The sequence below is a fragment of the Electrona antarctica genome (assembly GCF_951216825.1).
Source record: "Electrona antarctica genome assembly, chromosome: 7".
In the NCBI taxonomy this organism is placed as follows: domain Eukaryota; kingdom Metazoa; phylum Chordata; class Actinopteri; order Myctophiformes; family Myctophidae; genus Electrona; species Electrona antarctica.
In genome coordinates, this window is record NC_136812.1 from 48,685,188 (window position 1) to 48,701,060 (window position 15,873).

At 44.6% G+C, this 15,873-nt stretch overlaps 1 protein-coding gene across 2 annotated transcripts; it reads left to right on the forward strand.

Annotated features, from left to right (window-relative positions):
• Window positions 1-5,337: 5,337 nt before the first annotated feature.
• On the forward strand, window positions 5,338-15,671 carry LOC306927162 (lysozyme g-like). Of its 2 annotated transcripts, XM_079506844.1 has the most exons (8): window positions 5,338-5,495; window positions 5,771-5,856; window positions 7,600-7,781; window positions 8,628-8,662; window positions 14,121-14,201; window positions 14,333-14,559; window positions 14,654-14,792; window positions 15,111-15,671. In XM_079506844.1, exons 4-8 carry the CDS (start codon window positions 8,659-8,661, stop codon window positions 15,236-15,238), a joined length of 579 nt encoding a protein of 192 aa, XP_079362970.1. In that variant the 5' UTR covers window positions 5,338-5,495; window positions 5,771-5,856; window positions 7,600-7,781; window positions 8,628-8,658; the 3' UTR covers window positions 15,239-15,671. The 2 variants fall into 2 exon arrangements, with proteins under 2 accessions (XP_079362970.1, XP_079362971.1); XM_079506845.1 differs by lacking the exon at window positions 5,338-5,495 and having other exon boundaries at window positions 5,687-5,856.
• The last annotated feature ends 202 nt before the right edge of the window (window positions 15,672-15,873 follow it).

Below are 15,873 nucleotides of genomic sequence, written 5' to 3' on the forward strand. Positions count from 1 at the left end.
CAAGTATAGGCTAGCTTGCTGCCTTGGTCCCGAACTTAAATAAATAAATGGCCAAGCTGCATTTTATACCGTAAGTCAGCTTGCCATTGCTGTAGCGGTGCGGAGCAGCGTTCACCGTTTTGTAAGCTTGGGAAAATGATTTATATAGTTTAATGGTAGGCTATAGACAATATAAAGAATCACGCACAAATATAATGGTATATGGATGTAAAAAAAGAGACTGCAGGTGGTGGTCGTCGCTCCGGCGCTTGACATGGTCAGATCATTTTCTTTTAATTTCCTGTCCTTTGATGGATTGAGTGTCAGTTTGTACAGTTTGTATGGTAGGCCTATAGTGGTATACTTTATACAATGGTGCAAAAACTTGTTTGTGGTCCTGTGGAATTATGAAATTAATAGAGGGCTATATTCATGATATATCTGCACAGCACTGACTGACCGCGGCAGTATAGCCTAATTTCTGTCCAGCAATCATTTTAATTTTAATTTGTGAAGCCACTATACTGGAAAATATCATTATTTTGTTGCATTCCGTCAAGAGGACCTCTATTTCGTTTGAGCTGTAAGGCCTATAGTTCTTTTTTGTTTTTTTTACTGCTGTCTGCTGAGTCATGCTTGACGCCTTTTATGGTGTGAAATGGGGCGTGGATCAATGCAAATGAAGTTATCCGGTGATTTTCCGATCATTTGGCACCCGCTCGCATTCACCTGCGTACCTCACAACATACACCTGCGTACCTGTGGTACACACCGCTCTTTGAATTGCACGGCAAAACAACGTTGCGTGATCGGACGGAATTTCCCGCATCTGTTTACGCCTCCGTTACTCTTCCGTTACACTATGGCGTATTTCTCCTTTGTGAATGAGGACCATAGACTCTAACTGGATCCTGGCTGAAAAAGTGAAACGAGACCGCGCCTCCTAGAAAGGTCGCCCGAGGACGTACTACAGTTCCACGCGTGCGTCTCCAGTAGCTCTATAACATATCCGAAAATCAGCCCGGAAGGCCTCACCGTCGTGGCGTTCCAGTGAAGCAAAGGTTTGACGTTCACGCGCGCCTACGTCGACAATCGTCTGTTCGGGATGGGCCGAACACCTCTGCGATCGCGGCGACGAGCCGATCGTCGTGATGGTCTGTGTTATTTTCTGCGACCTCGGGAACCTCAAATCTGACCCGAGGCCTAGCATTGCAGTGTAGTTCCCTTTATCGGACGCTAGTAAGAGTCCCACAAAATCGAGACCAACGCCATTTTATTCGCCATGGCCTGAATATGGATATTCGGGGGTGTTACATATTTTTAAAAATATCTATCACCCCATTCTTTAAGGAATTTGGCCCAAAAGGTCACCGTTGCAGTCTTTTGGCTGAACTTTGACCTTTGCAAACGTCGTGGAAAGCCGAGACCGGCGTCATTGGATTCGGCACGCTCTAAATATGAAGAATAATTCTAGTGTACGAAGATTAACATTAAAAAACATGTTTTAAAGGTCTGTTTTGTGTCTGTCTAGAGAGGAGAGGAGAGGAGCTCACAGTGACACCTTGCAACAGGTGTGTGTAGTTGGCTGCTAATAAAATGTCTTGACACACACACACACACACCCACTCTGTGTTCCCCTGGCCTTAATGCTCAACACAGCCTGTGTGGCTCAGTGGGTTAGTGTGCTATTGTTTGGCTCCCAGGGTGCAACGTCAGCCCCGCAGCTCTTATCCTCCCCATAACCCGCCTCAGGGACTCCAGGGCCACCTCGAAGGAACGGCCGTGCACCAAAAAGTCATCGAGAAACACCAGGCACTCCTGGCGGGGGATACCAGCCAACACTTTGTCCATGAGCCGGGCGAAAGTGGCAGGGGCATTACAAAGACCGAAGCTGAGGACCTTGAACTGCCATAGCCCCCGCCCAGTGCAGAAAGCAGACTTGGGGCGAGATTCAGGGGAGAGGGGAACCTGGTAGTAGCCGCTCTTGAGGTCCAGTGTGGTGAACCACGAGGACCCGGAGACTAGGTCCAAGGACTCATCGATGCGGGGGAGGGGGTACGAGTCCTTCGTGGTCACGTCGTTCAACCGCCTGTAATCGACGCAGAACCGCCAGTCTCCATTCTTCTTCGCGACCATGACTACAGGCGCCGCCCAGGGGCTTTCTGACGGCTCGACAAAGTCCGCCTGCAGCAGGTCTTCCAAGGCCTTGTCGCATGCCTGCTGACGAGCAAGAGGGAGGCGGCGCGGCCGGCACTTTATGGGCGCCGCAGGTCCAGTGTCAATCATGTGCTCCGCCATGGTAGTCCTCCCCACCTCGCTCTCACTCATCGCGAAACAGTCCTGGAACTCCACAAGCAGCTGTCTCAGCTGTTCCTGCTGCTGCATCTCCAAGTCCCCGTACTCCTCTCTCCACACCCCTGAAGGCAGCTCACCCCCGCCCCCCTCGTCGGGCAGGGCCGTGGCTGCTGACTGGCACTGGAGATGCCCAGCGTCGATCGACGTCTCCTCCCCCCCCTGGGGAGGCCACGCTGGGCACGGGTGAAGACTGGTGGAGGGTGGCGGGGTGAACACAGGGGCCAGCGGAGAAAGCTGCTGGCGGGGGGCGTTGGGCGGAGCTGCCAGGGGCTGACCCGCCCCGGCAGCCAACATGGGTGGAAGGGGGACAGGGAGGGGGAAGTAACTCGGCCACATGAAGGGGGAGGCGGGGACGGCGAGGGGCAACTGTAGCGACTGGACGATGGGCTGGGCAGGGGGCAGGGGGCCGGTAGCTAGATGGCCCATGGCAACTGTAGGACCCCCTGGAAAGCTAAGCGTACCCCTCCCCATGTCCAGCAGACACCCCGTGTCCTGGAGGAAGTCCAGTCCCAGGATGCAGCAGTCCTGCACGTCCGCCACCCAAACCAGATGGCGAACACGTCTGCCTCCCACGCACAACCACATCAGCCCCTTCCCCATCATGGGAGCCAGCTGACCTGTGGCCGTGCGGAGCCGCACCGCTGTAGGCTGTAGTGTCGTCCCGCCGGGCAGGACGTCCGGCCTCACCAACGTCACCGACGACCCGGTGTCCACCAGGCCAGCAGTAGGCACCCCTTGGACAGTGACAGCGACATGGCAGGAGCTCCCACCCCCGGAGCTCCCACGGATCCACCCCACCACGACCGGTGGAGCACCGCTGTCATCTACTTCTGGGGGGGACAGAGCCCCTCCCCACTCGCTGCACCACTGGGCTCCTCCTGCTGACGGACGAGGCTGAGAAGGCGGCGGTGTGCTGTCATCTACTTCTGGGGGGGACGGAGCCCCTCCCCCCTTGCTGCACCGCTGGGCTCCCTCCGCTGGACAACAGGCCTGGGCTGGCGACGTTGGGGCAGCGGCGGAAATAGGGGCCCGCATATCCCCGTCTATGCGGACCCCGAGGAGTTTCCCCGCTTCTGGAGGGCAGCAGGGCAGTCCCGTAGCATGTGGCCGGGCTGGCCACACCCCCAGCAGACCCGCGGCCCACGCGGTCCCTGCAGAGTCACCGCCCGTAGCAGCTCAGTCATCTCCGCCGCCCATGCTGGCACCTCCTCCCTGGCGGGGCATCCTGACGCAGCCCTCACCGCATGGGAGCTCACTTCCTGTCCACCGCCGGCAGCAGCGCTCTGCAGGCTCTCCCTCTCTATAGCCGCCTCCATCGCCTCCTGCAGAGACTTCGGGTGCTGGAGCTGTACTTGTACACGCAGGTCAGGGGGGGAGATGGCCCCGACGAACAGATCAGTAGCCAACTCACTCCGTGCATCGGCGGGCATGTGACTGTATGCCCGCCGCACCTGGCCCTCAATGTCATTAGCCAGCCCCCGAAGCGACTCACCAGGCTTCCTGCATCTTCCTCTAAGTTCATTTTTCAAGAGCGCTGGCTGGGACCACGTTCCAAACCGCCTCTTGAGCGCCCCCACCAGGGCATCGTAGCACCGCCGCTGCACCGGGTCCAGCAGCAGGAGACATGACAGAGCGTCCCCCTCAAGACACAAAGCCAACTGCAGTGCCTTGTCCCTTGATTCCCACCTTCTAGCGTCTGCCAGCAGTTCAAACTGAGCATGAAACGCCTCCCAGTCCGAGCCACCAGTGTATTTGGGCGTCTTCACCGAGGCAGCAGATGCGGGAAAATGGCGGGAGGAGGAGGAGGAGGCGGCGGCGGCGCTGTCCATGGCGTCCCCCGCAGCGCGACTCACGCGGTGGTCAGCCATCTGTCTTGTGGCCAACTCTAGCTGGGGCATGTCCGACGGTCCAGGCAGCCCATAATCTGCTTCGTTCTGCGGCTCTGTCTTTATCTCCATTCCACCGGAGCTCTCCATGTTATAATGCCGGTCTAGCTAACACGCTAACTGAAGCTAAGCTAGCTAGTAAACAATGCGCGCAACTTACGTCTTTCAACAGTCCGTCTTTAGTTTTAGTTTTCTTCTGACACCAGTGTAGCGATCCAAGGAACCGGAGGCAGAGACGTGTTGCACAATATAAGAATCCCTCTTTATTACTCCTTTGCGTTCAGTACGTTAACAGCGTTTATGCTCCTCTTTACTCCTTGTTGCACAACCAACACAACAACATTCCACACACAGCCCACGTCACTCACTCCCCAGTCCCGGAAGTCCCACCTCCAAGTCAACCCCATTGGCTCAAGCCGTAGCCGGCCGCTACAATATTGACACTTGAAAGAAGACAGTTTAGTGCTGTATGACTTGCAACTGAGGATTATTTTAGTTTTAAGTTTTGCCGAAGTGAGTTTAAGTGACACTTTCTGAACGCTTGTTTTACCGCAATTTCGGGACTACTACAAACTGGTTCACTGTGTGCAGGAGACCACACGCAGCACACGCACGCACGTGCATGCCAGTTGAGGAGGAGGACACGTTGGACCGGGGCTGTGCGGGATTCGGGAATTATTGGTTCATATCACAGAGTACAGACAGACTGTAAGTGTAGCAAGTATATAAGATATACAAGTGAATGCATTCCACCAAGGATCCCTCACGTGCATTATTTATTGTCACTTTTATTTTGTAATGTTTTGGGAGCAATGTGTTGTTATTTTATTTTGAAGTCACTCCTTCCTGCAGTGACGTCATCTACCTGCGTTTCCTTCCCCTTCTCTCTCTTGCTTTGATGCCAGCTGAGAGAAGGTGGGTTAGTCCTCTGCTCTTAGTAGACGTTTGTTCTAAAGTTGTTTTAAGTGTATTTAACCAATGCAAACAGTGAAACATTGTCGTAATGTAGTTCTGTATGTTACTATGTATTTGTTTTGCAAAGTTTGAAGTGTTTTGACAAACTTTTTAGTTTTGGTAGAAGTTTTGTTTAACAGCATTTGTGAGGACTCAGCACTCTAACACACGCACACACACACACACACACACACACAGCAGAGACTGCAGCATGCTTGATTGTCAATTTGTCAATTGTCACTCATTACAGGTTGGTGTGCTGCATGCAGAGGCTGTGTCTAATGCCTGCTGCATTGTGTGTGTCTCTTTATTTCTGTGCAGGTATGTTTTTGTTGTACTACATGTGTTTTGTTTTATTTACCTTTTATATAAAATACTGTTTAGCCGATGGTTTATTCATTTCAAGTGTATTTGTATTGTGATGTAATGTGAATGTTTTGTGACAGATTATGTATTTTGTAGTTTTGTATTTTTGTAAGTCATGTTTGGCTCTCTCTTGCTTTGATGCCAGCTGAGAGAAGGTGGGTTGGTGTGCTGCATGCAGAGGCTGTGTCTAATGCCTGCTTCATTGTGTGTGTCTCTTTATTTCTGTGCAGAAATAAATATACCAAAGGCTAAAGAGTGACCAGAGTCCCCTTGTCCTGCATCCAAACACAACGCAGAGCTCAAACCGGCTACATAAGTAAGGAAATTAACTGACCACTGACTGTGCCATAATAAGAGCTCCAACATGCGCGCCAACGATGGTACCATAAACTTTAAGAACTAAAACCCTGGGGTATTTATTTATTTTATTTACACACATTTTTGGAATTTACATGGTTGACTGTTGAATTTTAATTGATTTGGTGGGTGAATAAAAACACCAATATAGTTAAAGTACCATGGTCTGTGAATTTATAATTTGGTTTATTCTCTGATTGTGTTCAGGGTGGGGGCTCAAGAGCTAATAGTACCTTATAGTGTTAGTGTTGTTCAAGTTACAGTATATGTTATGTCTCTGTGGCTACCTAAGGTCTCTTTTTGGTCGCCCTAGTGAGAACCTAGACAACGAGAATTTTGGTATTGCTCCTCCCATGCTTTTCATTAATCTGATAATTAATGTGAGTAAGGCTGATGGGAGGGCTACATAACTAAGCATTATGTTATACTTTAGCTATTGAAAAATAGCAGACCTACAAGCTCGTAGCGCGGCACTGAGTGCCGCGTTACGAGCTTGTAGGTCTGCTATTTTTGAAAAATAGCAGACCTACAAGTGGCACCGAGTGCCGCGCAGTGAACTTGTAGGTCTGCTATTTTTCAGCGTGGCACTTGTAGGTCTGCTATTTTTCAATAGCTAAATTACAACATAATGTTTAAAACACCAAAAGGGGTTCCCACCCAAAATGGGTTGGACTCATTGCAGTCATTGAGACGATGTGTATTATAAGTGATTTCTGAGAGTGCAAAGGGTGGTTTGGAGTTGAGTTAGACGAGTCCAGAGATGTGGCTTTTTGTTTTATTTGTTTAGATCTCTTGTCCCAAAGAGAGCTCCATGAATATCCACTAAACTAACGGAGATCTTATATTTTAAACTTATTTTATTTTGTCCCCCCATTAATGCAGGAATTTTATTTCAGAGCTACATTGTTAGTCCAAGTTCACCAGGATACATTAGACTCTTTAAATTGTTTGAAATCTTTCATATTCATGGCATAGTTTCATATTAACTGGTTATTTTTTTTTTATAACCATGACATGTAATAATCTAATCTAAACTGAAGGTTTCCTGTATTGTTGTGCCTAAATCAGAAAAAAGGTCCATTCTAAGTTAATTCTGTAAATAATGTAGTTTTTCTTTTTTTGTAAAGAAAAAAAAGTGTACAATTAATACAAAAGACCCAATAAATAGCTTCTCTTACAGCTTTTTAGGGAAACATTTCTATTATCTTGCGTGTTTGTGTTCTCTATACAATTTTTAAAGACCCTAATGTTTTTTCACTCTTTAAAAGAACCATTTTGATCAGATTCTAAAAATGTCTTCTACATCCTGACAGTTTTCTGAAAAAGCTATGTTTCTATGTCAGTCGTTCTTCGATTTTTCAAAAATAGCAGACCTACAAGCTTGTAGCGCGGCACTGGTGAGCTTTTAGATCTGCTATTTTTCAATAGCTAAAGCATAACATAATGCTAACACCAAAAGGGTTTCCCACCCAAAATGGGTTAAGAGCACTAGATTTTCCAGAGATCCAGTCCTATATATTGCGCTGATCAGAGCAATGGTCAGAGTTATGGCCATTTGAAATGTTATACACTGCTGTAATGTCCCATACTGTGTGTGCAATTTAGTTTTTTTTTGTGTGTGACTATTGTCATGGCAGATCCCTGAATAGCATTGTATAACTCCATTATCATTATGTATGTTATTTATTGACTCGTGCGTGAGAGCGAGCGAGCGATCCTCCCTCCCATAACGAGCTCTGGAAGATCAGGCCATTTACAAGAAAAGCCCACCCAGCACAACCGAAAGTGAAAGCAAGTTTGCTTAGCCTATATATAGCCTGCAGGCTGCTGGACTGAAGAGACAACTCAGACAACTGTCCTGGACTACTGTACGGTCTCCTTCAGGTTGGTGAAATATATCTTTCTATTCCTGCTTTCATGTGATTACTCTGGTATATCATTCAATTAAATTAAATTCATTTCATTTCATTTCATTTCATTTCAATTCAATTTTATTAAGTGTCAAATCACAACAAGTTGTCTCAAGAGTCAAGACACTTTACAACCAACAAAGATCCACCCACCTAGATTCAACTTGTTCATTTAATTATTTTTTTTTTTGTGCCCATTTAAGGCAAGTCAAAATGTTTTATTTACTAATGCCAAATAAACGTATGTCTACATATATGTGTACATACATATATATATATATATATATATATATATATACACACACAGTATGCATAAATCGTTGCTGTCGGGAGGAAACCACCTAACTCCATTTTTGAGGTTTTAGATTTTTTTAGATTCAATGGAAAGTAGTAAAAAACGCTTTGGACAAAACCTCTTAACTCCATTGGACCCTCAAACTCTGCTAAAGCAGCTATACTCCACCACCTCTCCCTCTCATGCAAGTAATTGACAATAATATATAAAGTCGCAACACCAACTTTGATGAGGCAGTATTGCTTTGTTTTCATAATATAAGGTTTTCTTAATTTTCTGAAAAATAAATATTTAACATGTCCTGAAAAATGAACTTTTTGGAGTTAGTTGGTTTCTTCCTGACAGCAGAGATATGTACTGTATGACTATGTACAGTGTGTGTGTGCGCGCACACAGTGTACCAGGAGGTAATTTCTTGGAAATGGCATGATCTGCTGAGGCACAGGATTGTACATGCACGCACGCACACACACACATATTGATTTATTTCATTCAAATAATTTTATCGTTGTGTTTCTTCAACAGGTAAAAGAATACACGCAACATACGGAACACAATGGGTGAGTTGTCCTTTTTAGATTTTGTGGCTTTTTCAAGTTTTTCTGCCTTTATTGATATTTGATAGTGAAGTAAGTGAACAGTAGTCTGATAGGAAATGGGGGGGAGAGAGAGAGATGGGGAGTGACATGCAGCACAGGTCGTCGGGATCTGACTGGAGTCGAACCTGCGACATACTGTCATGTTGCATTAGCTGTGTGTGTGTGTGTGTGTGTGTGTGTGTGTGTGTGTGTGTGTGTGTGTGTGTGTGTGTGTGTGTGTGTGTGTGTGTGTGTGTGTGTGTGTGTGTGTGTGTGTGTGTGTGTGTGTGTGTGTGTGTGTGTGTGTGTGTGTGTGTGTGTGTGTGTGTGTGTGCACTGTATGAGTCAGTGTTGATTTTGTCGACTGAAACTATGACGAAAAGTGTTCGTCGACTACCTTTTTTCACTGGTGAAAACTAAATGGAAACTAAATGAAAACTATGATGACTGGTGGGACTAGTGGATGAATATCCGTATAAGCAAAATACAGAAGTCATTTTACACTTGGTTGCATGCTGAAAATAGCCGATCTACAAGCTCACAATGTGTCGCAGCGCGACGCATTGTGAGCTTGTAGATCGGCTAATTGTGAAATCAGCCATTACGACGACATCAAGGCATCAAAATACTAAATCAACTGTAGATTTAGTCGACAAAAATCTCATGATGATATTTAGTCGGCTAAAACAAGATCTAGCAATAAAACATTCCAGGTGACTAAAACTAAATGAAAACTATTCAAAAGACTATGACTAAAACTAAAATCAGCTGTCAAAAACAACACTGGTATGAGTGCATGATCCTATCTGTTTAAACGGGTCTGTTTAAACCCGTTCAGGGCGGGAACCCCTTTTGGTGTTTTAAGCATTATTTTATACTTTAGCTATTGAAAAATAGCAGATCTACAAGCTCATAGTGCGGCACCGAGTGCCGCGCTACGAGTTTGTAGATCTGCTATTTTTGAAAAATCATAAAAATGTAGTGCAAATCTTTGAATATAGGCTATATTCTTTCAGAGCCATGTTTTTAACTCAAATCTCTGCTTCTGGGGGGTCCCTGGAACAACATATTTTCAGATGGGGGTCGGCGGCCAATTACATATATTTTTGGGGGTCCTTGACATGAAAATGTTTGAGCACCACTGATATAGAACCATGGGGTTAAGACATTTGTAGAATTGTCCTCAGGTCTTAACGACGTATAGGCCCACTTTTCAAGCTGCCTACATGTGGGACAAAGTCCAGACTGAAACGTGGAGGAAGTGTGAGTGAATATCCACGTTATCAGTATATGGCCAAAGCCTGCAGGCAACCCTGTTATCTGGTCAGGAGTGTGCAGTTGTGAGTTTCACCCACCGCCCACCCCTTTTTCCCCTCACTGTATATGTTTATTTTCCCTTTTTACCTCCTTTATGATTAATTCCTGTTCTGTTCTTCATCATACATCATCATGCATCACATTACGTGCTCAGCCAATCAGCTGAACACATTACGTGCTCAGCCAATCAGCTGAACACATTACGTGCTCAGCCAATCAGCTGAACACATTATGAGCACAGAGCACATACTGTATGTACAGTATTACATTTTTTGTAATGGATGCTGCTATATAAATATTTGAAGTTTCAGAAAACTTAGGTCAGGCTTTAGAATGGGTTAACCATTAAAATATAGGAGTTTATTGTCCACCAGGCCGAAGCCATGGGGAGAGACTATGGGGTCCATTTTCGTTCAAGCATTCTAAATACACAATTTGAGGATTTAGCAGTGGTATTTTGGTTACCTGTCTAAATCCCTAAAACACCTTTGTTACCCGTTGCATTATGCACAAGTGTGGTTTGGGCGTTACAATAATTAAACCAATCACCGTGCCACATGCCATTGCCTTTAAGAGATCCCTTATCCGCTGCCCGTTATGCTCAGTTTTGTATTGCTTCATAGTAATATGGACATGTGGGAAGGCATATTATTGTCATGGCTTTTACATGGAAGTGGCAAACCTTATAGGCTTTAACAACAACATGTTTCACTATGTTCAGGCTTCTGATTAATCATTAACTGTGCCATGCATACTTTCTCCAACAGAATACATGGTGAACACCATAGTGATGCGTCATGGTTGTTCGGGAGTTATCAGAGAGTCCAATAAACAGGCTGTATACATAAGTCATGGAATCATATATTTAATGATTTCCCGGGATACTTATCCCAAAATGAATGGTCATGTGATATGCATATGAACAGCAAAGGCATAGATTATAGCAAATACGACCTGTTACATCACAAATCAGATTCGCTCATATCAGTCCGTTGATCGGGGCGCCCCTGGAAGCAGGACAGAAGGCTTGTCTATCCTGGAGAATTCTGACGTGTCTCTACTTTTTCAGACACTATATAGAAATCTTTCTGTCGCTCTGTGACCTTGCTTGAGCACAGCTAGGGTGCACACTCTTATAATTAATGGTTACTGCTTAAAGGTCTACTTTATCCCAACAATAGACAAACTGAAAGGACATTGGATGCTTGGACACAACAAGTACGTGGCAAGCTCCACAATGCAATAATGCAAATCTCAGCTGTCGAGCAGAAACCAGCTAACTACAACATTGTTCATTGTTTAGGGGAAGGGGAAAAACACACACACACACACGCACACGCACGCGCGCACACGCACACACACACACACAGTCAGCTTACCCAACTCCATGCGTACCAAACACACATGAGTGCCTGTGCATACACACTGATGTTAATTCCGCCATGTATGTACAGTACAGTACACCATGGTCCGGTCAGATTGACCACCTTTAACCTTTACGTTACGTTACGACTCATTCTGCAATATCACATAAAGATCCAACAATACCTCATCTGATCATCTGATCATTTGATATTTTGGATACATAAAGTAAACATATACTGTCTAATCCTACCTGCTCTGTTGAGTGTCTTTCCCCCTTACAAATCTGGAACATTTCTACACATTACATGGACTTAATTAACCCATTATGACCTGAGGCCGATTCTACAAATGGGAGGTCTCAGGGGTCTCCCATACTGTGTGTCATCATGAGCTCAATTATGGGCTCAATTGTCAGTTTGTCACTTCCTCCTTCACATTCAATAGATCACGTGATCTTTTGTGGCCAGATGTAATTTTCTGCGGTCTAGTCTGTAGGACTATAGTAAATCATAATAAAGAAATTGCTATAAATAAAAAAATTAAAAAACATATTTAGCCACTTGCTTGAATGCCCCAGCCCCCTGTAAAAAAATCATGAAAATAAATCATCTTTTACGTTCTCGTAATAACAACCTAAAACATGAACCTTGGTTCATGTTGTAAAAGTTCATGATGTAAAAGTTTTCCTTTAACAACATGACTCAACAGACAGCTGATAACAGTGTTGGCTATGAGAAAGTGAAAGTATAAGTGTTGTAATCTCTAAGTACTGGACCCTCGTCTGGTTCTGACAGACAGGTAGTGTGTGCAGGCTGGGTGGTGTGTGACAATCCTGTTGAAGTATTCCTTTGGTACGGCGACTGCGGCGGCGGGCCCGGGAGAACAAATTAACGGACACGAGACAGTATCACGCTAAGGTTCACAAAGTGTATTACACAAACAGGAAACATATATAGTGCTGGATCATAATGACGTGACAATAAGATATGAGACAGAAGAACGTGCCTACTGCAGCAAGGCTGACCTTGCTGCCGCCGAGATGTCTCTCGTAGCCTATCTATAAAGTATGCTACAGTACAGGCAGTACACAATACATATCAAGTACACTGTATCTCAAGTTCAAGTACATAGACTAAGATGTACTGTGCATGGGCTAATATCATAACAATAAGTAGGCTATAGTTTAGTTTAGTCACGCTATTCTTTGCACACTGCTGAAGTAAATGGTCCATGCCATGTTTCATTCCTTTCATGGCACACAGCTAATAACACAAGGAAACTCCCTCATGTCGTTTGTGCCTCAGGCCATCAGACAGACACGTGGTGTTATTGCTTTATCTCATGGTATTTCTGGGAAAACAGAACTAGCATATGCACATTTATTTTAAATTACATATGGACAGGATGATAGCCTCACAATGTATACTTAACAGTAGCACAGATGACCAAAGTGGTTCTGTGATTGAATTATAGATGTATCATTCTCCAACAGACAGCTGATAACAATAGTGAGAAAGTGAAAGTACAGTATTACTTATACTGTACACTGCTCATAGTGAAACTTACAAACGGTCTAGAATGTGAAAGTGCTTCTCATAGTGAAACTTATAGATAACCATATAAAAGGTAGAACAACTCTGTCTATACTGCAGACAGCTTCCAGTTTTATTAAGTAGACCATCAACCAAACGCAGAAATGGGTGAGATTTTTTTGGTCTATTTTCAAATGTATTATTGGTACTGTATGTCGGGCAGAAAACCAAATTATTTTAAAATTAATAAGTGTGTTATGACTAAATAATAACTACATTTGTTCCATATTGGGATATTTTTTTTTTTTTTTTCATTTTCTGAAAAAATGGTGTTACCAATGGATAGCTCATGAAAAGTAAAACTCCTATAGGCCTATCTTGTGTAGACAAAGCGTCAGACTTTAATAGGCTAAATTAACACAATTGGCCTGTTTTCGGGGGAGGGAAGCTGGGCAGGGAGAGTGATATTTGTCACTGCACGTACTCCTACGGGCTGGGGCGGCACCCGAGGGGGTGTTAGGCGGGAGGAGTAGGCCGAAAGCTTCTACTGGTGGGTGTTGTAATCTCTAAGTACTGGACCCTCGTCTGGTTCTGACAGACAGGTAGTGTGTGCAGGCTGGGTGGTGTGTGACAATCCTGTTGAAGTATTCCTTTGGTACGGCGACTGCGGCGGCGGGTACCCGGGAGAACAAATTAACGGACAAGAGACAGTATCACGCTAAGGTTCACAAAGTTTATTACACAAACAGGAAACATATATAGTGCTGGATCATAATGACGTGACAATAAGATATGAGACAGAAGAACGTGCCTACTGCAGCAAGACTGACCTTGCTGCCGCCGAGATGTCTCTCGTAGCCTATCTATAAAGTATGCTACAGTACAGGCAGTACACAATACATATCAAGTACACTGTATCTCACGTTCAAGTACATAGACTAAGATGCAGTGTGCATGGGCTAATATCATAACAGTGGGGGCGCCGAACTGGCAGCCAGGTGAGCCAGTAGGATACAACAGCAGTGACAACACAAAAATGTGTGCTGGGAGGAATTCATTGGCTAAAAACTAAATTGTGAATAAAAAGTGTAAAAAGCAGAAAAACATTACAATATAAATAATACATTAAAATAAAGAAAGAATATAAAACAAAATAAATCAGGACATTCACCAAATATAACACTTATTGAATTTAATTATATGATTGAAATATCTCATATGTTTAGGTTATGCAGACATCATGATGAGCATTAAACCTACTGGGGCATCACGGCAAACAGCTCAGCAGGACAATTTGGGATGCTCAGGTAAGTTATCAATGTTTCTCAAACACTTTAATTTCAAGGGTTACGGACCTGCAAGGGTTCATTTAAAACCCCTCCAGGAACTCTGAGGGTCCCTTTGAGAAACTGTCTTCTCTTTTCAATCACTCTCAAAGGTGTTCAGGCATCAAATGCTATGGCTCAGACTGATCTGGATCGAATGAACAACTACATTACATCATCGAAAGAAAAACTACGGTACATCATCTCCAGAGTGGGAGAAAGGGAGGGTGTTGATGCAGCGATCATTGCCGGCATCATCTCAAGAGAATCCAGGGCTGGGAATACAATTGCACATACTGGAGGCTGGGGTGACAATTATAATGGCTTTGGACTGATGCAGGTGATGACCATAATCACGTTTTATTAGCTCACATCTTCTTAGGAGAACATTATATTATAATATAATGCATTAATATGTAATTGTATTTATGTAGGTCGATAAGAGGTCACACACTCCAATCGGCGCATGGGACGGTGAGGAACACCTTACCCAAGCCACCAGGATCTTGGTCGGCATCATTGGAGAGATGCAGACAAGATGGTCTGGGTTAAGCGAGCAAAAGCAGTTCATGGGTTAGTTGTTGTTGGTTATTTATTATTATTATTTTTCATTTTTATGGTTTATCTTTATCTAAGCTTTAATTAATGACAAAAGGTTCCCTTCACATGTTTCAGTTGTGTATCCACAGTACAGTCACAGTTCTCTTACTGTACTGTAAGCACTGTACTTGATTATGATCATTTGGGGACAGCAATAAAGTTACTACATTTATACTTGAGTACATTTTTTGAGTATCTGTACTTTAATTAACCACATTAAGCAGTACTGGGGTTAAGTACCTTAATTGTCCAATGTCCACCATTGACTGACTGTAGAATCTCTTTCTGTAGGAGCACTAGCATACTACAATATGGGGCCACCTACCTCCTATGAACAAGTGGATGCCAAGACCACCGGTAGAGACTACTCCAATGACGTGGTGGCCAGAGCTCAGTGGTACAAACAACACGGTTATTAGAACATCGACCTGGAAGAGGTGGCAAAAACAAAACGTCCTCTATATCCTGATGATGCAATAGGCCTGTCAATGTAGACTTACTGCTTAAACATGACATAATTTCTAATGCAGTTAGGTATAAGAATTAAACATTTTAGACAGGTAAAGCACATTCATGAAAGTCCGGCTAAAATTATATTCATTTTCTGTTCATTAGAAGGGACTTGCATTTCAAAATGATTCACTCACACTTGTCATATTGCACCATGGTCACAAGCTTCTCTATCCACATTAAAACCTATATAATAGTACAAAATTCGATTTGAATTGTACACTTTACAATTGTTTTATTAATCCTGTGCATTCATCCTCCTGTGGACAGTTCAAACAATGTCTGCTTTCAGTGCTTTGTGTAATTATGGTGTCCATGTCAAATAAAAATATAACACCCGTGTGAAGTGAGTGGTGCAACTCCGTGTGGGGGTTCCGGGGGGGGGGGGTGTTTCCAGGCCCACAGGAACGCACCCAGGGTGCCGGCCCGGTTCCGGCGAGCCGCCCCGCGTCCAAAAAGGTACAGAAATGACAGAGTTACCGTGTGCCGGTCCCTCTACTGTACTGTACTGTACTGTACTGTACTGTACTGGAACACCCGGAAT

What these genes read in the sequence shown, in the direction of transcription:
- LOC306927162 (XM_079506844.1), top strand. An exon ending in GGACAATTTGGGATGCTCAG is followed by an intron (nt 14,202 to 14,332) that starts GTAAGTTATCAA and finishes TCACTCTCAAAG; the next exon opens with GTGTTCAGGCATCAAATGCT. An exon ending in ATGGCTTTGGACTGATGCAG is followed by an intron (nt 14,560 to 14,653) that starts GTGATGACCATA and finishes GTATTTATGTAG; the next exon opens with GTCGATAAGAGGTCACACAC.